Source organism: Pipistrellus kuhlii, unplaced genomic scaffold (assembly GCF_014108245.1).
Source record: "Pipistrellus kuhlii isolate mPipKuh1 unplaced genomic scaffold, mPipKuh1.p scaffold_m20_p_11, whole genome shotgun sequence".
NCBI classification, from domain to species: Eukaryota; Metazoa; Chordata; class Mammalia; order Chiroptera; family Vespertilionidae; genus Pipistrellus; species Pipistrellus kuhlii.
Window position 1 is genome coordinate 8335204 of NW_023425416.1, and position 21707 is coordinate 8356910.

At 48.0% G+C, this 21707-nt stretch overlaps 1 protein-coding gene across 3 annotated transcripts in view; it reads right to left on the reverse strand.

Moving 5' to 3' along the window:
- The window catches only part of PTPRG (protein tyrosine phosphatase receptor type G), a 643070-nt gene that overhangs the window by 105838 nt on the left and 515525 nt on the right, over positions 1-21707 (reverse strand). For all 3 annotated transcript variants that reach the window (XM_036430671.2, XM_036430672.2, XM_036430670.2), the window contains exons 7-8: positions 15619-15776; positions 4145-4337 (exon numbers count right to left, since the gene is read on the reverse strand). In XM_036430671.2, the coding sequence (XP_036286564.1) occupies positions 4145-4337; positions 15619-15776 (351 nt within the window). The remainder of the gene's footprint in view (positions 1-4144; positions 4338-15618; positions 15777-21707) is intronic.

Sequence of the window (21707 nt, forward strand, 5' to 3'; positions counted from 1 at the left end):
GTTGGCCATGGCTCCATGGCATGTGCACTGAATAGCAAATAGGACATCATGAGTCATTAGGGCAGTGCAAATCAAACCTCAAAGAGATTCTACTCCCCCCCGCTGTAGGTTGGCAAAATGAAAGAGGTGAGCAATCTGATGCAGATGTGGAGAAGTCAGAGCTTCCTACACTGCTGATGGGAAAGGCAACGGGGGCAGCCATTCGGGACTCAGTTTGTCAGTTCTTCAAAACCAAAAGCACAGAGTGTGGCTCAGAAACTCTACTCCTGGGTTACATCCAGGAGAAAACTATGTCCTTACAAAACCTTAAACATGAATGCTCCTAACCGCACTGTTCATAATGGCCAAGAAGTGGAAAAAACGCAAATTGATAAGTGGATAAAAACTGTGGCATATCTATACAATGGTAGAGTATTTAGTAGTAAAATGGATTGCAATTCTGATACGTGCATGAATATGGGTGAACCTTGAAAATATGATGCTAAGTGAAATAGGCTGAAGAAGAAAAAGCCATACATTGCACGATTCCATTTATATGAACCACTCAGAATAGCCGAGTCCAGAGAGACAGTGCAATAGTGGTTGGCTGGGGCTGGGGGACCTGAGGGGAGGCGGGGGAAAAGGAGAGGAAGGAGGCCAGGAGTGACAGCTGATGGGCACGGGGTTTCTTTGTGTGGTGATGAAAATGCTCTGAAAGCAGATACAGAGTTGTGATGACTGGATGACTGTACAACTTTGTGAAAACACTAAAAACCAATGAAGTGTACACTTAAAAAGAATGAACTTTATGGTATGCGGATTAAATCTCAATAAAGCTGTTATTAAAAATATAAAACAAATAGACTATCAGCAATAAAAAGCAATAAGCTACGATACATGCATATACGCTCTGGATAAATCTTAAGCTCCTAACACCAAGGGAAAGATGAAGCACATCAGCGGTGGCTGGAAGAGACCACAGGAGGAAGAATTGGCTGCACCAGGACATGACGATCTTTCTGGGGCGATAAAAATGGCTGTAAACTATAAATTTGCTAAAAATTATTGGACTTGTTCAATTGCTGAATTTCATGGTATGTAGATTATGCCTTTAAAATAAAAGACACCCAGAAGCTGTAAAACAGGAACTTCATACACTGTTGTCACATACAATCTTTTTGGGGAACTGTCTGGCCATATGTAACCAGATCGGAACATGTAGGTGTACCTGAGTGCAGCCTTTACTCCTGGGTGCGTACCCTGCAGAGATGTGTCCATACGCTCATTACAAAACATGCTCAAGCATTTTCATAATCATCAAAGTGCAAGAATAATCCATACACCCATGTCTATTGGAAAAGATAAACAAGTCAGGTACAGTCACACTATGTATTCAGCAATAAGAAAGGACACACTACAGCTGCATGGGACAGCATAGATGACTCTCAAAACCAGAAGGGCACAAGGAGCGAGGCACAAAAAGGCTACCCGCATGGCTGTTTCCCTGGAACCTACCAGCAGGCTAGGCTAGCTCACGGCCATGGCTGCCCGTGGGCACAGCCTGTGACCAGGAACAAGAGGCGCCAGTGCTTCTGGGAACTGGTGGTGTGAGCTTCTGGATCTGGGTGTTTGTGACTCAAGTGTATCCAGTTAGTGAAAACTCATCAAGTGTGTTTTTCTGTGTGTTAACACTGATACTCTGTTTAAAAAAGATGTAGGGTCCTAGCCATTTTGGCTCAGTGGATAGAGTGTTGTCCTGCAGACCAAAGGGTCCTGGGTTTGATTCCAGTCAAGGGTGTGTACTGTGATTGCAGGCTCCTCACTGGCCTGGGCCTTAGTTGGGGTTCGTGCAGGAGGCAACCAATTGATGTGTTTCTCTTACATCGCTATTTCTCCCTGTCTTTCCCTCTCCCACTCTCTCTAAAAACCAATGGAAAGCCCTAACCAGTTTGGCTCAGTGGATAGAGCATCAGCCTGCGGACTGAAAGGTGAAGGGCATGTACTACACCTTGTAGGAGGTGTGCAGGAGGCAGCTGATCGATGTTTCTTTCTCATCAATGTATCTAACTCTCTATCCCTCTTCCTTCCTCTCTGTTAAAAATCATTAAAATATATTAAAGACATTAAATTTTTTAAAAAAGAAAAAAAACCTGTTAAAAACATGGGAACATTAAAAAAAATCAATGGGAAATTATCATTGGGCGAGGATTAAAAAAGAAGATATAGGATTGAAACTACATCTCTTTCTGCTTCTCAAGATATCACAAACTTCTTCACATTCACACACCTTAGGAGTCAGCAATGGACACTGTGATAGTTGCCACAAATCTGCAGAATGAAGAACTGGCTGTTACACGGAAGGACGGGTCCAGGGCTCCGCTCAAATTCAGAGAAAAGTCGTGGCAGCAGAGGCTCTTGTCCGCTTCGACAATTTAGTGCAAGGGGAAACCACTGCCTCCACTTCCTGGGCACGAAGGGCCACGCATTCTCTTCGCACGGCTGACAACATCGCCTCCTCAGCCCGTTTCTAAGGAAGGGACTTTGCGACTGTCACATCCTTAGCAGCGCCCAGCTCCAGAGCTCCCTTGAGATATAAATTCCTCACCCCCCACACGTCCTCCACATTCACGTCTCACAAGACAGTCAGCTCCCACGAGCTATTTCCCAAGCCGGTTCCCTGGGGAGACAGCGCTGGAGTTCAGTGGTTTGCTTTTATTTTTAGCTGGGTGGAAAAAAAAATGAGCCTGCGTGCGGGTTTCCACGGCGGCCCAGCTGCAGGTATTTTAAGGTTGGTGTGCTTCTTAGCCCTCCCATTGTTCCCAGCTGATAGATGATGCCCTTGACAAGGTGTCAGCCCCCGTTATCACTGGAGTCTCCAGCGGTTCCTGACAGAGTCTGGCCAGACCGACTCCTCCTCACCATCCCCAGACAAATCAGACAGGAGGACGAGGGTCTCACTCTTAAACATCCTCGCCTCTTCTTTCAGCTCCTTTGCAGCTACGCACCTGCAAAATGGGCTTATTCTGACCATCAAAGTGCACGTCCATGCCGTTATTTGTGGACAGAATCTCAGCCCCCCTGTTCCCACAGAGGTCGTGTGCCAGCCCCATGTCAAACTTCCCCATGTAACACCCTGCACTGAACTCCAGTGCCCACAGACGATCCCAGCTCACCCTGCATTACCCAAGTTCACAGTTTTGAAGAAGGAGCGCACTGGCTTGAGAGAGATCATAAACACGCCTGTTATTCCTCCCTCCCTCCAGGTGCTCGGGCTGTGATCGGCCTCACTCCGCTAAGCATTTCCCAAACTCTGAGCCACCATATGACAAGTCACAGAGCTGGGAGGGGGCGGGATGCCAGGGGAGAGCCGGCTTTCGAGTTTCCTGGGAGAGAAACGCATGCTCATGTCACATTGAGGAAGTAGGAATGGAAAGGATTCGATGGCTGAAATTTACAGACTTAGGTTTATCAGACACGACACTAAACTGCGAAGTGCTAGTTCCAAAAGGCCAGATGGTTCCTGGAGGGGCAGAGCTGCCTGGCGCCCCGCCTGGGCTGCACGTTGGTAAGGACGCTGCAGACAGGGGTCCTAGGATAAGGTGACCAGACATACCGATTTTTAACACTGTCCCGCGTCCCACGGCGTTTTAAAAAAACTCAATCCCGACTTTTTTAAAATGCCATGGGACAAACTGTTAAAAATCGGGACTGACTTTTTAAAATCGTGTTTTAAAATTTGTTTTGGGGCCTGGACTTGCTCCTAGGATAAGGTAACCAGACATCCAGCTTTTGGCGGGACAAACTGTTAAAAATCGGGACCGCCTGGTCACTTTATCCTAGGAGCAGGCCCCGAGACAAACTCCTGACCCAGACAGGTAAAGAGTAAGACACCCCAACGCGTTCTTCAGACATGAACGGACTAGTGCCGATGTCGCAAGGTACAGAGTCCGAGAGAATAACTACTACATACCTAGTCAAAGGGCAGTTTTGAACACATCCAGTTACCTGAAGCTATTCCTACACCTGCTTCTCCTAAGCAACGACCAGGTCCCTTCGGCAGAGAAGCACACTCTGAACACCAAGCGCCAGTTCTGGGCTGGCTTTGAACTCCTTTCCATGTGAAGTAGTTTATGATCAGGGGCAAGGGCACTTTGCCCGCAGGTACCTTTAGAGGCCTCCGTCCCCAGCGGGTTATCGAGGAAGTCTGTCAGGTCGTGGTTCCAGGCGTCGCGAACGGCGGACTTGGACACCACCCTGCCGTTCAGCCCCTGCTGTGGCCGGAAGTTATTTCTCAGGTACTCCACTGACTTGACATGGTCCTGCTGCTCCGTGGTGAAGATGGAATAGAAAGCCTCGAGCTGCACAGAGAGCCAGAGAGGGGAGAACAAAAGAACATTGGTTAGAAAAGTAACGTGGTCCAAAGCGGGTGGGGGTGACAAGAACACAATAATGATAGGATGTGCCCCAGGCCAAGCCTGACACACCCCGAGGGACACAGGCTTTGGCTGTCTGGCTGAAACTTCGGTCCCACCAAGTAACCAGGAAAAACCTTCATCGGAGGGTGTAGAGAACTCTTAGTCCATGTCTCAGAGTCCCAAGTTTTCTGCAGCCCTGGTCCCCTCCACAGCCTTCAATATTCCAATACTATGTTCCCATGGTATTATGGGAGCCAGACTGCTTAGGTGGGAATGCTAGCTCCATGGTTCCACCTCTGTGATGCTGAGAAAGAGGCTCAACTTTTCTGGGCCTCAAAATTTCCTCAATGAAGCGGTGATAATTACAGCAGCATCCTCGTGACAGGGTTCAAGTCCACCTTAAATGAGATCATCCATGTACAGTGCCAGGTTCCTGGCACACAGGCCTCAATAAATGTCAATGATCTAATTCGTCCTAAGCTTCTCCTTATATCCGGGGATCCAGGGCATCCGAGTCGCTAAGTCACAAAGATGCTAAATGCATGGCTTGCCAGTTAAATGCTCCCTCCCACCCCCCACCCCCCGAGGTCAGCAGTCACCAGGCGGGCCAGCATAGTCAGATGTTCAAGCTTTCTGCACCTCAAGTCTCCTCATCTGTAAAACAGACACTGTGCTAGTATCTATCTTACCAGGTGATGGGAAAGATTAAAATTGATGTTAATCACTTAGCCCCTGGAGAGCCTTCCGTCAAGATCTGAAGCTATCATCATTACTAACATTATTAAGGAACATTTCCCATAAGACTGCTGACCAAACTTTCATGGAAAAGCAAAGGAAAAACACACACACACACACACACACACACACACACACACACACAAAACCACACTCGGAACTCCAGGATCCTATTTCTATGACAAAAAAGCCTCCCCACTGGCCCTCAGCATTCCACTCATGGAAGTAGGTTGCAGGAAGGGCAGGGGCTGGTGGCAGAGGTTAGTTCCCAACAGGCCACAGAGCTATTCTTGACACCAAAGAAGTGGACCGGAGCCTAACATTGGCAGCCACCGAAAACACTAATTCCTTGATGTGGGGGAAGGAATGGGGTGAAGAAGAGAGAAATTGAACCAACTCTTCCTGGACCACCTGGCCCCTTGAATGCGGGAAGGAACGCTGTCAGCGGGAGAGCCCAGGTGTGATGGGCAGACAATGTCTCCGGGGCAGGCAGAGTGGCTGCCCTCGGCCTCGGGGCCAGGAGGTGGCTACCACCACTGCATAAACAAACAAGAGAATTACCACCTCGGTTTCCGGATGGTCCTCCTGAAGCCTGAAACTAACCCCAGAGTTTCTCAAACAGCTCGCAGAAGCAGGCCGAGAATAGCCTGCTTCCTTCGGAAACTCCCTCTCTTTGCATCAGAAAGTAATGAATACGTAAGTGCAGTGTGGAGTGATTTTAGCCAAGAATCATTCAAGTATATGGGTTCACCTATCATGCCACCTTCCCTCCAATTCTGCAAATGTGAAGTGATAATAAACCGTGAAACCTCTCTGCTTTTTCATCAAAGTAATAGAACCAGACGGGCTCTCAACCAGCCTCAACGTAAAAGCAGCACATTATTCTCCAGTTACTCCAATTCTCTGCTGTTCGCACGGCGTCTCCTCTAACTCCCGGCATTGCCAGGCAGAATGTGCCTCCCCTCCCCCATCCTTCCTTCAGATGTTCCTTCTGTGTTTATAGGGAAGGGAGAGAGGCAATCAGAAATCACATGGTTCACTCTGTCCAAATGTGACCCCCTCGGATGCAAGATGATGGGAGATGCTGAAAAGAAAATCTCCAGGCACGGCACACCTACATCGGGACGGCCAAAATCCGGACTGAATGTGCCCCAAAATGAGAGAAGGTTTCAGATTTTTTACTACTGGGGATGTGCCTGCAACCAAGGTTCATGCCCTTGATCGGAATCGAATCTGGGACCCTTAAGTCCACAGGCCAACGCTCTATCTACTGAGCCACACTGGTTTCGGCAGTTTCAGATTTTCTTAGAGGAAAATAGCTCCTTAAAATTACATGAAGGGAATTAAAGATTCTTTTGTAGACAGTGTAGGACTCGTAGGGGTGTCGAACTCAATCAGAGAAGCGGCCAAAATCTAAAATCCAGCCTAAATCGCGGGCTGAATGGTTTACTGAACAGTCATAAACTGTCATTGTGATGGAAACACAGTGGAGTGCAGTGATGACAGCGCGGTGCGGGCCACATTGCAAGGCCTGGCGGGACGGATTTGGCCCGCGGGCCTTGTGTTTGACACATGTGGGGGAAAGACTAACCAAAATGACTAAAGGGACGGAGAGTAAGTCCTGTGTCAAAGGTCAGAGGAAGTGGGATAGTGTAGCCTGCAGAATTGGGAACAAATAGGAGTTTGATTAAAGGCCCTTGTACATGGAAGATGCTGACCAGCTCTTCTCCGTGGCCAGAGAAGGCCGAATAAGAGGAAATTGGTTTAAATTATAGCCTTAGCGATGGGTGTTGAATAGAGAGGAAGGAATTCCTTAACTTTCAGAGTGATTTTCAAAGAAAATAGACTGGGCGGCCATACATAGCACATTAGACCGGAAATTTTCTGGAAAAGACAGCCATCTGTGCCGAAATAGTGTAACCGCCGAGATGCCAGGACAGGATGGCCTGCGAGAGGTCTTAGCAATTCGACCTGAGGTTTGTCTCTTTTCTAGAATAGTTGCTTCTTTCACAAGACAGCATTTAGTTCTCCTAAAAAGTTTATTTCTGAGGCCTCAGGAGAGAATGAGTCATAGAGCTATGAAAACAGGCAGGTTCTGAACTTAACACAAAAATGCTTTTGCTTCAATTGCCTCTCACGGCTTAATGGCATGCTACGGCTTAAAAGCTCGGCCACTTCCTTGCCATTAACTCAACTTGCCCTAAGATTTCGAAGGCAGGATGGGATGGTTCTCGCAGAGTGAACCAGTGACCTGAACGGTATTATATTGTCAACTGGATCACACCTTCGAGACTCAGCCGCGGTCCTCCGGGGGGCTGGCAGTACTCAAGAACACCCTGTCATCCCTGTGCATTGAGTGAAATTGCAGTGGCCTCTCCCTGGTAACTGGCACTCCTGAGTAGGGACTGGGAAACCGCCCCTGGTCCCTGGTTTGGCAAGGGGAGCCCACATTTCCACTCTGGCAGGAAAGCAGCGATCCTCTGGGCCAGAAACTTGCCGAAACAGTGCCTCCCCCTGACCAGCAGTTTTGCTCCCCCTGAGGTTTCAGTTACTTGTGGTCAACTGCAGTCTGAAAACCCTAAATAAAAACCCCCAGAAGTAAACTATTTGTGAGTTGTGACTTGTGTATATTCTGAGTAGTGGGATGACAGCATGGGGTACCCTGCTGTCCTGCCTGGGGCACGAGTCATCCCTTTGCCCGCGTCTCCACGCTGTCCACAGTAGCTGCCTGTGGGTCACGTAGTAGTGTCTCAGTTATCAGGCCACCTGTCGGGGCACTGCAGCGCGTGTGTTCACGTCGTCCTTACTTTACTGAATAATGGTCCCAAGCACAGGAGGAGCGATGCTGGCAACTCAGACAGGCCTCAGAGAGGCTGTAATGTGCATCCTTTATGTGAAAGGTATGCATAGATAGGAAAAAAAACATAGTGTATGTAGGGTTTGGTGTTATCCGCAGCCTTAGGCACCCACTGGGGTCTTGGAGCTTACATACTCCCACAGGTAAGGGGTGACGGCTGTATGTCACAGTGACTACACAGATGCTTCAGGTTTTCCCTGGTCCGTATGACCCCTGGAAACACACTCACTTACTAAAGGGGAAAGTGACCACCACCTGGGCCTCCGGTTTTGATTCCCAGGGATGCCATCTACAGAGTAACGAGAGGGTTGCTGAATGAGGGTGTGCAACACAGCAGCCCCGCACAAGGCGGGGCCATAGTGCAAACTATACAAAGCCGTGTATAGTCTAGACCTGGTCAGCAGCCACCCGATGGTCCTTGGAACATGCTCAGGAGATCATATTACCCGATCAGTGCTTCTCAACCACCTCCCATTCTCACTGTGGGGCCCTAAGGATCTGGCCTGTGCCTAATCTCCAACCGCAAAACTCCTATTATGCTGCCTGGGTTTGAAACCCTGTTTGTAACCCCTACTTGCTAATGGGTGACCTTGGCCCAAGTATAGTGTTTCTGAGCTTCAGTTCTCTTACCTGGATAACGGAGACGACATCATGACCTACCTGGTGGTTTTTGGCACAATTCTGGGCTCACAGTAGATACCAAATAACTATTATCATCGCTATGATCACTATTATTACCGCTTTATGGGAATGCGGTCATCATGACTGTACTCTAAGCTCCCAACAACCTAGTGCCACCTGCTTCTCCCTTCTCTTCCTCTTTATAAGGTGTGTCCGTCACATCCATTATGTGCCATGTACTAGTATTTGGTTATGCACTTTACAAATGCTATTTTGGTTCTTAACTTATTTTTAGTTTAAATAACATTAAAGTGATGTTATTAACAGCATTATGACATCATTAACACTGGCATCTTATACTTGTGGAACATTTATTACGAGCAAGACATTGTGCTAGCCGAAACCGGTTTGGCTCAGTGGTAGAGCGTCGGTCTAAAGACTGAAAGGTCCCAGATTCAATTCCGGTCAAGGGCATGTACCTTGGTTGCGGGCACATTCCCAATAAGGAGTGTGCAAGAGGCAGCTGGTCTATGTTTCTCTCTCATCGACGTTTCTAGCTCTCTATCTCTCTCTTCCTCTCTGTAAAAAATCAATAAAATATATATTAAAAAAAAAAAAAGACATTGTGCTAGGTGGGTCATGTGCTTTCTCTTCTTTACTTCTCACAGAAATCCCACCCATAGGGTCGGGGGTACCATGGTATCATTATGATTCTTGACTGGTGAGGACACTGAGCTTAGAGACATTAAATCAACTGCCCAAGGGCACCCAGGAACCAAGGGGTGACTCTTTTTTCATGCTCTCAGAGGCTTAATGCCAAACACATTTTGCACTTGATCCAGAGCTTGCATTCCTCATGGGGTCACACTGTGGGGGAAGCTGAGGTGGTGATCAGAGACCCTCCCCCAACAACTCCCCTTAGCGAACCCCCAAATACCACTTCTGCAGGACCCTGACTGCACTCGGGGCCCTTTGGGGAGACCAGCCTCCGGCCAGGCCAGCACAGGAGGCCGGCCCTGGGGCCAGGATGGCGGCACCAAGGCGAAGATGCCGCCCCCCTCACCAAGCCTGCGTTTTCCTCACTCACTCTCTGCCAGGCACAGCGAACAAACACACTTGAGTTTATCTTTACTGTAGCTAATAAAGCCTTTATCATGGAGCAGAGCCAAATGAAAGTTTTTATTTCTGTGACATTAGATGGACTTTTTAACTTTGGGAGTGACCATGTAAAACATCTCTTCCCTTTATCCCTGCTCGGGGAGCTGTAATTGCATTTTAACTGGTGCTGCTTCGAGAACAATTTTAACCTTGAATTGCAAATGTCTTAGCTGGAAGTGTATATAAATCATTTCGGCTTCGTTTTTATTATAAAAATATTACAGAGAATAATTAGTTTTTAATCTGTGGGTCCGAATGAAAGGAAAGCTGAAATGTATTCACGCCGCCAGAGCGCTGGTCCACGGGACGTGGGAGGGACCACTGTGGCTGAAGGGGGACGTGAGGGAAGATCAGAGCGACATTCTGAGCCGTGGGGGGGTGATGCGCACAGTATTTTACGGAACGGGTAGGTAGGCGATGCCAGCATCCACTATAAGCAGAAGGACCCCCAGGACATGCAGAGGACCTGAAATGTCACGCCTAGGGTCACGGAAACGCTTCTCACCACGCATTGAGAGGTGACAGGCGAGTGCTGTTTCGATGGCACGTTCCTAAACACGCCATGATGGAATATTAAATTCTCAATAGCCTGGAGCACCCAAAGATTTCCTTACTGAAACATGGCTGGAAAATAGAATCCAAGAATAGCCAGCTAACCACGGGACCATCCCCACCCCCACAGGACCCCATAGCTACAGACAGCTTTTCTTGAAGGCGATCACAGAAATCCTTGCAGGCAGGAAAGGACTGAACCACAATGAACAAAGAAAGCGATGTGCTGAGGATTAATAGCGACACCTTCCCCCACTATCTAAAAGAGCCTTCGTGCACCCGCCCTGCCCCTCAGGGAGTGCTGGGACAGAAGCGTTCTGAAGGAGGCCATTCGTTGGTGACTTTAGCCTTGAGATAAACGTTAGAGCCTCACAGCCGGTAGCCACACGTGACTATGCCACCAGGAGCGGGGCTAGCCCCGCGTGATGCAATAATAATGATAACTGTGGGAAATTGGGCTAAATAAAATACAGTAAGATGAATTTCACCTGTTTCTCTTTACATTTTTATGGTGGCTACTAGAAAATTTTGATTGATGTACATGGTTTTTGTTTTATATATAACAACAGTGCTGCCCTAGGGCCTTGTTGAGCAGGTAGGAACAGCAGCGAGCCCCGCCCGGTGTCTCCTGAGCAACTCCTGCGGTGCCAGGCGGGCCCAGCGCTCCACACACACTCCACAGGGAAGCTGTGGGATGACTCCATCACGGGTGTTATTACCACTCCCCTTTCACCGGCGGAAACCGAGGCACAGTCTGAGGACTAGCGCCAGGAGTGGAACCCCATGCAGTTTGCCTCCAAATGGTAAAGGGTGTGCATTCAAAAGAACACCATTTACCATTGTTTATGAAAGAGACAACACTGATTAAAAAAAAAAAAAAAAAAAAGTCATGCAAATAAACCTTCCCTACCCACTCCAACTTATTCTTAGGGGGGAAACATCAAGCATACAAAAATAAACAAACTTGCCCGACTGGCTTGCCTCAGTCATTTGAGCATCATTTTTTTTTGTGTTTTTTTTTTTTTTTTAAATATATTTTTAAAATTGATTTTTCACAGAGAGGAAGAGAGAGGGATAGTTAGAAACATCCATGAGAGAGAATCATCGATCAGCTGCCTCTTGCACACCTGCTACTGGGGATGTGCCTGCAATGAAGGTACATGCCCCTGACCGGAATCGAACCCGGGACCTTTCAGTCTGCAGGCCGACACTCTATCCACTAAGCCAAAACTGGTCCCGGCTGAGCATTGTTTTATGAACCAGGAGGTCATGGTTCCATTCCCGGTCAGGGAACATGCCTGGGTTGTGGGCTCAATCCTTGGTGTGGGGTGTACAGGAGGCAGCTGCTCAATTCTCTCTCATCATTGATGTTTCTATCTCTCTCTCTCCCTCTCCTTTCCTGAGATTAATAAAAATATATTTTAAAAAACACACAACAAAAGTAAACAAACAGGACATATTTAGATATTATATCTGCTGCCTTTCTGATAGTGTCCCCAAAAAGCACTGAGATAAAATGCGTGCTCAGGAAAATGACAGGTGGCGTCATATATGGAACTACAGGAAGCAGACAGTCTTGGAAAGGGAAGGCTGGGATGGTCTCAGCATGTGAGAGCCACTGTCCTAGAATAAAGCACATCTGCACACGTCCTCTGCCCAGTCAGGACACACCTGGCACCTTCCCAATGTCTGACCTTTGACACCAGGACTGAGTGTCACCACAGTGTCTGGGTGACTAAGCCCTGGCACGGTTTCTGCCTGGCATTAACGGTAGACCTTTAATGGAGCCACACAAGCTACCCTGAGTGCTGGCCACCGAAGCCCACGTGTCATTCCATCGGCAACACCATGTTCCGTTCTAGGTTGTCACACCAGGCGGAGTCAGGGTCACTGGCTCCGAGCCTGGTGTGAAGGTCCAAGTAGACTCACAAAGGAGAAAAAAAAAAAAAAAAAAAAAGTAGTTGCTCCTATTTACTCTGGAAAATTTCAAAGAAACCCACAGCCAACAGTCTGCGCCAACCACAATACTTCATGCTGAACGTGCTCTCAGTTTTGCTGCTTCAGGCACGCACTGGGTGAGAGAGGAGAGCAGACAGCGAGAAGGATGAAGGATTGGGGACGTCCCCTCTCCGACAGACGCAGACATGGAATTGTCTGCTTGGCTCCTCCGAACTGGCCAGCTGCCCTTCCGAAATGAACATGTTGTGCTAACTTCTGAAAGAATGTTGGCAGGGCCGGGAGGGCTGCGTGCTACCATTGGGCCCCCAAGTGCCTTCCTTCCCAGGGCAGACACGCTGTGACCTCATGCAGCGGGCCGGCGGGGGCCCAGCGTGGCCACAGAGAAACGAGCCGTTTCCTCCCCTGGGAGACAGACAGGGATCTGCGACGCTGTGCCTGTTCAAGTCACGTCTCATCTGAAGATGGTTTATAGCAAAGACGCAGGGGAGCCGATATGATTAATTTACTTCTTCACTGTTTTCTTGAAATGATAATTAATAGCTACAGAGAAGTTATCTATTGAAAGTCAGAGAGAAAAACTCTGCTCCCATGTCTTCTCCTTGAGTGTATGGTGGCAGGGAGTTTGAGGGTAAAACAGTCTTAACAAAGAAGAAGGCCCAGGTACCAAATGTCCAAATGCTTCTACCTGACACACACTTGGCAAGACACAAGCCTAAACCATGAGACCGCAGTAAAACCCAGCGTGCGTCCGATGGCTTCCCAATCTGGCAACCCCCGCTCTGCCTCTGCCCTCACAGGGCCAGGCTCGGCTTTCTTAACCTCCTTATCCCAAGCCTTTATGTCTTTGAAGACTAAGCATGTATCTTAATCCACAAAGCTCCTCCCCCAACCCTGAGGATGCAAACACCTGGACTGGAATTTTGTTTTGATAAAACAATGCTGGCTTCATCATTAGGAAGAAAATTTGCTTCATAGTTCATTATCTCCTTGAGGCTGGCAGATCCTGTTCGGAAATCAAACTGCTAGTCCTTCTTTCCTCTAGTATGCTTTTATTTATTTTAGATAGATAGAGAGAGAGAGAAGCATCGATCAGCTGCCTCCAGTACAAACCCCGACCTGGGACGGAACACACAACCTGAGCATGTGCCCTGACCAGGAAAGCGAATCAGCGACCTTTCGGTGCATGGGCAACCCTCATGTCTCAGGCAGTGACTGCTGATTTATTCAAATCGGGCACATGACCTAAGACCCACCAACTCGTTGGTTGACCAATGTCTACTGGACCTATCTTCTTGAATACTATGCTATCTAATAAAAGGGTAATAATATGCCAATTAACCATCACAAAGATGGCGGCACTCATAGCAACAAGATGGTGGTGCCCAGTCCTCTCAGCCCTGCCAGAGTCCCCCAGTCCTGGGGGGGCAGCACCTGACAGTGGGCAGTGCAAGCGGAATGCTTGCTTCATCGCAGCGGGGACGAGGCAAGCATTCCACCCCGGCCAGGGTGCAGAATGCTGTGTCATTGCCCAGCATCCAGCTGTGTATGGGCCTCTGGCCGGGTCCTGCAGAGAGCTACTGGTGCACAGATTTGTGCGCAGGGCTACTAGTCTGACATACATCAAAACTGTTGTCAGCTGGTAACTAACCCTTGAGTGAAAGGTCAATAGGTACTACACAAACCATATTGGGAAAGGAAAAAACATAAACAGAAAAACACAACCCCATTTCAGTGGCTTTAGGAGCGAAAGAGCCTCCTTTTCAAACAAAATCCTGGGGGAGAAGGGATCAGAATTTTGCAAAAGTACTTAATCACAAAGCCACAGCAGAAACTTCGAGATGTAAGAGCCTGTGTGGCCCCTGAGAGAGTGAAACATGCACCTCACTTGCTAGTTTTATTCCTGGTCAGGATGGCTTCAGGATCCCCTCCACCATTGTTTCTTGAAAATACTTCCTGCAATGAGCTACCCCTGAAAGGGTTTTCTGTTTCTTATTCCATAAAAGACCTGACCAGCACACCATCCAACAACTGCCCCTACTCCCTATTTCATCCTCTGCTCTTGGAACATCTTTGTACTCTTTTCCAGGCCAATCAGGTTCATAAAATCGTTGCCGGTGTCTTGAGTTATTTTACTGATATCATCACATCATTCCCAAACCTCGCGCTTCCCTGTGCTACATCCCTACCCTGCTGTCAGGCTCTGGGGAGGCCTTCCTAGGAACGGCCAGACAGGAACCTCCCGCTTTTAGATGTTGCTGGTTAAAGGCTCAAATGCCTTTCTTACGAATCCTTCTCATTATTCCTAGAAGTATGGAGAAGAAATCGATGCTTCTGCTACCTAAAGTGCATGCTGCTTTCTTTGGTGACTAAGATAATCCCTCTCAGAGCTTTCTCCATTCATCTCTTATTCCTGACAATGTGATTTCAAGACCCTAACTCCCCAAGAGGCTCCTCTTCCTCTGTCATTGCCCCAGCCCCATGTCCATTTCAGCAATTCCTGCCCATAGTTATCTCAGCCTAAATTCAGCTTCCTATGAGAACTGTCCAGGCCACGCTCAGAGAAAAGCAGTTCAGTGTTGAGGTTAGCAGCACGGGTTTTGAAATCAGACAAAGCCAGGCTTGCTTTCTGGCTTCAACATTCATGAACCATGAATACCTGGGCATGTTACCCAGTCTTCCCACACCTCGATGGCCTTATGGGTCCAATCTTAAGTGTCAAACCCATCTCTCAACATTGGTCTGCAATTAGATTGAATATATGTAATGTGTTCAGTAGCGTGCTTGGCACTCAGAGAACTCTATCAAGGGTGTTTTCCTTTTCTTCCTTCATCTCTCCCTTTTCTGAATGTTGGGTAGGGTTAGTGATTCTAAGCATGTTCTTTGAGATTAGATACCATGGCTGGGGAATCAGTGTGTGAACTTGGGCAAGTAACTGCACTTCTGTATCTCTCTTCTGTGGAGTGGGGGTACCAACAGTAGCTACCTCATGAGGCTGTTGTCCATGAGGATGAAGTATGTTACCACATGTCAGGGGCATAGACGAGTTCCTGGCACAAGAACCCATCAACACTGAGGAGCGCTGTCAGCTGCTTGAGGTCGAAATACCATCCAATTTCATGCCTGCAAGTCTCTCTACCTAGTTAATTTATAGCTGAAAAACCATGTTTTATATTTTACAACTCTTAATTTCAAACACATATTTGGTGGAAAGAATGAATCAACGAGGATCAGAAGGTCCAAAATATTAAAAAAAACAAACCCTATCTAGCAACACTGGCTAGTTAAGACAACACAAAGCAAACAAACAAACACAGAAGCCCCCTCTGGGGGCTGGGTGTCTACCTGGTGGTAAGAGATGGGGACAGGCTTCCGGAAGACGATCCACTCCACAATCTCGCTGCACGGAGGGGTGGTCAGAGAGCCTGTGTACCGGTAATAGCTGCCCAGGGATGCAGGCAGGAGGTCCCGGAGGATGAAAGGATCCAGAAAGGTCTCTTTCTCTGATTGGGGGAAGAGGCAAAAGAAAAGACAACGGTAAGTCGTAGCATACTGCAGGCCCACAGGCAAACCCCTGCATGCTGGTGCCACATCACAAGCTTGTCTGCCCACATCCCAGGAGGCACAGCCCTGGGGGAGAAACCACAGGAAACACAGCGGCGGGTCCCAGGGCGTGTTCTGAGGGCTGCACTGCGTCTCACAAAAACAGGTTCCATGGTAAGTGATGCTCCCCAGAAAATGGTAAAGTCTTTGAGCAGCCCTGAGAGGAGCAAGGGACTTGACTTTGTTGAATCCAAGCCCTCACAATCTCATTTCACCGGAGAGCCCTTCCCTATACAATACTTCAGGACCAATAACCAGAGGAGCCAACGCTGGGGCACCCATGAGAGAACCGGGGGGAGAAGGAACCGTGGGTCAAGGTGCAGGTCCAGTGTTGGTTACACCCCTTTGCTTTCACCCAGGGCCTGGGGAGATGGAAGTGAAACCTAACTAGGAACGACCCCGAACTTACAAAGTGGTGGCCCTGAAAACAGGCTTCTTTCTTTTATTAAAGGGGAGGGGAAGGGTCTTCACTGACATAGAAGAAATGGCATTTCAGCTGGGTGTCTGCCAGCAACGATCCCTCACAGTCACTCTACGAGGAAACAGGCCCCGAAGGGGCGAGTAGCTTCCCAAGGTCACAGGGCTTCTGGGTGGCAGAGCTGGGATAAGAGCAGAGGCAGGGGGACCCTGGGGCTCGCATGGTCTGACTCAGCCAAAGGGGTTGGAGTGAGCTAGGGGCATGTTGAAGGGAGGGAGCGGGAGAGGATAAGGGCATTTTAGGCCTGGGAACAGCATGTGCGAAGGCCCTGAGGCAAGAAGGAACAGTGCAACTTGGGGAAGGCTCAGGGTTGTAGTTCTCCCAATCAGGCTTCCAGGTCATCCAGCTTCTTTGACAATCAGAGGAAGTTCTAGTCTCTACCTGGGCCTCCAAAGGTCTAGCCCCGACCTGAGCTTAAGTCTGGGGTTCCTTCCTCATCCCTTTTAGGCCACTGCACCTGCTAATGCCTTAACTCTGAACTGGCCTCCACCCTCCCTGGACCCCAGCACATGCCTGGGGGATTTCAGGGACCCAGATTACTTCACGGACACACCTGTGCCTACAGGAAGATTTGTCCCAAGCCTTATGCCTCCTCCCTTTTCTTTCTTACAGAACAAATAGTGCAAATGTGTGTCCCTAAACTTAAGAGGCATAGGTAGCCCTAACCAGTTTGGCTCAGTGGATAGAGTGTCAGCCTGCGAACTGAAGGGTTCGAGGTTCAATTCCAGTCAAGGGTATGTACCTTGGCTGTGGGCACATCTCCAATAGGGAGTGTGCGGGAAGCATTTGATTGATGTTTCTCTCTCATTGATGTTTCTAGCTCTCTATCCCTCTCTCTCTCACACACTCTCTCTGTAAAAAAAAATAATAAAAAAATAAAAAAATCAATAAAACATATATATATATATATATATATATATATATATATATATATATATTTTTTTTTTTTTTAAGAGGCATAGGTAATTGGGAATGATAGAAAACCCCCAAGAGAAATAGATTACATTAGAAAAATTAAAATTGCATATCCTTTTAGCAGAAATAAGTCGAACAAAACATTTACTATGTGCCAGGCTTTAGTCTGAGTTTTTATATGTTGAACACACTTAAACAGCACTAACTGTATATGCCAGGCACAGGTCTGAGACCTTTATAAAGAATAATTTATCTAATACTCAAAATAGCCTGTGAAGTCAGTCCTATTATTACTAACGGTTTACACAGCTGGAATGCAGAACCAGGCAGTTCAGAATCTAGGCTTCCATTCTTCTTCTTCTGGAAAGATTTTTAATTGATTTTGAGAGAGAGAGGAAGAGAACATTTATGGGCTACCTCTTGCATGCCCCCTACTGGGGATTAAGCCCACAGTCCGGGCACATGCCCTGACCAGAAATCAAAACGGCAACTTTTCGGTGCACAGAATGATGCCCATCTAACTGAGCCACACCACCGGGCAGGCTTTCGTTCTGATGAACCATCACTGCAGTCTCTCCCTTCAGGACCCTGTAAAATACATACTTTGAGTACAACCATCTCACACCCATGGAAACAAGGCACCGAGAGGTTCCCTAACTAAAGCCTAGGGCACTGGGGAGCAGCCAGGGGGCTGCAGTTCTCCATGCGGCTCAGAAACCTTGGCTGGTGTCTGACATGGGTTTTCAATTCGCTTTTCTGAAGGAAATATTAAATATTAACCAGCAAGGCAGAAGTCCTCAAATTACAGGGCTCCATAATCAAACGACAAAAGCGGTTTCTGTTCGACAGAAGGCCGACACAAAGGGATTGCCCCTGTGCCCTCTGGCAAGTCTGGGCTCTCATTTAAACCCGGTGCCCGCCGCCTAATGATGGGGATCCCTGCAAGTGCGCTTGGCGGGGACTGTCGGCCTAAGAGCGGGGCATATTCTGGCCTCTGCTTGTACTTCCTGAGCTGTGTAAGCAACTGAGGGTGCTTAGGGCTTGGCATTTCTGGAGGCCAGAAAGTCACCACCTTCATGTATTCCTCCCTCATGCTGAAGGTGAACTTGGCTTCCCCAGCACAGCACACAGCCTGCCTCAGGATCAAGGGCTACAGACGGAAGGAGCAGAAAATCTTTAGTTTCCCTAGGGGCCTGACCCTATGCTCGGGCTGCAGTTGAGAATGCCACGGCCAGACAGGAAGGGAGCAGAAGTCGCTGCGGGCCATGCCGAGGCAGAGCCCCACGAAGCACCCATGCCAGGAAGAGGCCGGGCCTTAACATAAAGCTAGGGCCGAAAGGCCTGTGCTGCCAGCTCAGGGGCCAGATTTCTTTTCCTTTATTTCAAAAAATATATTTTATTGATTTTTTTACAGAGAGGAAGAGAGAGAGATAGAGAGTTAGAAACATCGGTGAGTAAGAATCATCGATCAGCTACCTCTTGCACACCCCCTACTGGGGATGTGCCAGCAACCCAGGTACATGCCCTTGACCGGAATCAAACCCGGGACCTTTCAGTCCGCAGGCTGAACCTCTATCCACTGAGCCAAACCGGTTTCGATATATTATTATTATTATTATTATTATAAATCAGGGGCCAGATTTCAAAGGGAACTGTTTCCATAGAGGCCCGTGACTTCATCAGGGACACGTGGAGACTGCTTCCACGACCACTGCTACCGATGCGAGGGCTTCTCGGTCCTTGACAGACAAGGGCAGGTGCTGCTTTCCTGGTTACCAGGTGGGCCAGACGGGTGGGCAGGCAGGCAGACCTGGCGAAGGGGCACAGAAAGGTTCTTTGTTCTTGTTCCTTCCACTACTGGAACCCACTTGGACCTCAGAGCTCTGAGACCCGGAAGGTCCCTAGTGCAGTGGCTTCAGGATCAAAGGAGCCCCTTTTTACAAACAAAATCCACGCCGGAGCTGGGCACCTCCCATGGCTGAAGGTGCAGCCACCCTGGCAGAAGCTGAGCTGGGAGCCCAGGACACTGAAGGCACCACTTCGGTCTGATTCTTTAATTTTGTTGCCAGGGAAGTGGCAGACCAGGTGACATAATGGAGCCAAAGTGAAAACCGGGGGAGAAGACAGACACTCGGAGGGGATTCTTTCTTCAAGGAAACCCCTTAGGATCTGGAGCAGTAAGCCTGGGAGCAGGGAAAGCCACAAGTATTATTACTGAAAACCTCAATCACACCACTGCCCTCCTGGGCGCCTCCCTCCCTCCCTCCAGGGGCTGGAGAAGGGAGCAGTTCTCAGTCCATGGGTTCAAATCCCAACTCTTCTACATGGGAGCTGGGTGATCACAGTTACCAAACCTTCCCAGGCTGCCGTGAAAATTAAATAAAACATGCTGTAAACAATATCATTCTTATTTTAATTACTTGTAGTATTATTATTCCTCTAAACTACCGAAGCCTAGCCACGTACATCTTACATAACCATAACCATGCGTTCCCTGTAAGTGCTTGAGCACATGTCTTATTTTTTTAAGTACTGGATTACTAGTGCCTTAAAGGGACATCCCACCTGCCACATTCTTCATCCACCTGAGGAGCCCAGGGTGGAATTTTCGAGTTTTCTTTGCTGAAGCTCTAGCATAGTTTTGGGACCAGCTGACACTTCACAGCTGTGTGTGACTTCAGGGAAAGAGCTTCACCTCGCCGGTAGTTCCCTCATCTGTAAAATGGGGACACTGAGCGCATGTACTGCTCAGGGTGGCTGTGAAAATGAAGCAAGCTAATAAAAGGGAGAGGCTTGGCACAGTGCCCTGTACACTTGGCGAAGAGCAGGCCGGCTCACCCTGTTTGACCCCAGGGATGAGCAAAAGTTTCCTGTAAAGTGCCAGGCAATAAGTACTTCAGGTTTTGCAGGCCAATGGAGTACTTATATGACCAACATTTCCACAGCTTTATTAACATTATTCAAAATGCTAATAATCACGGAGGACAATTTTTAAAATCTGGGTCTTCTATAATAAAAATGGAATTCTTTTGGGGAGAAATGCTATTTCATTTAATTAGGGTTCAGATGTAAGAACCATCCTGAGTTTAGGGCCTTATAAAAACAGGCATTAGCACTGATTTGGCCCCCAGAGCACATTTTATGCTAGTTGTTGTTATTATTATTATTATTATTATTATTATCCTCTCCCAAGGGTATCTTCACTGATAACAGAGAGAGAGAGAGAGAGAGAGAGAGAGAGAGAGAGAGAGAGAGAGAGAGAGAGAGAGAGAGGAAGAGAAAGGAACATTGATGAGAATGAGAAACATAGATTGACTGCCCCACTCCCCACCCCAACCAGGGATTGAACACAAAACCCTGTGGTGCATGAGTCAACCAACTGAACCAGCCTGCCAGGGCACTGCCTGTATTTTAAGCCCTGCTGGGACCTGGGGGTAAATACATCACTATAACATGTTCAGGTGCCTCCATCACTAACGATAATTTCTCCTGTGAACAAACATTAGAGAATTAAATCTCGAGTTGCTTTTGTTCCCCCTTGAGATTTAAAGTTCAAACTTAATGTCAATTTTTACTGATCTGCCTCAAAATGCCATTTCCTGCTCAGTCTCACAGATGGTGTCCGCTGACAAATGGGGTGCTCAGGATGCTTCATGCTAAGTCAGAAAGAGTTTTAGGCATGGTGGCCTTCATTCCCAGCGCTGTCCACAAAGCTCACCTAAGCCACAGGTGTCCAACGGCTGGACCCCAAACGGAGAGTTCCTGACACACAGCTGGTGGGAAGAAGGAATGCACTTCCCCCTAAAGACTCCAGAAAGTTGTAATAAACGTAGATATTGTAAAATGGAGAGAAGTGCTAGACCCAGGTCCCCAGATTTGAATCCTAACCTGTCTACGTAAAGGTCTGACCCAAGATAAATTATTGAACCTCCTGTAACTGAACCCTCAGCTGCAAACTGGGATTCTCATACTATCGACTTCATAAGCAGATCCTGAATATTGAATGAATTAACAGCAGTTCCAGGCTTAGGCACAGGAAAAGCACATATAAGTGCTTGTTAAAGGAATCCTATATAACAAGAGGGGAATATGCTAATTATTTGTTATGCCTTGAGGCGTAACGACCAATCACATAATGACCAGATCCCAGATCAGCAGAATGGTGGGTCAGGGAACTACAAGCAGGTAGAGAAAAGCTACAGGAGGGGGCAGGGCAGCAAGCTATGAGGGGGAGCTACAGGAGGGCGGCAGAGAGCTACTGGCGCACGGATTCCTGCGCAGAGCTACTAGTCTCACTATAAAAGGCCAGTTTGACTTCAAACCCATCCTGATCAGAGCCTTCTGCTTTCAACTTCTGTCCTAATTAGTAATTTGAAGTCAAAACATTCCTATCCCAGCCACTTAACTAGTGGAAAATAACTGAGGAAAATATCTGAAA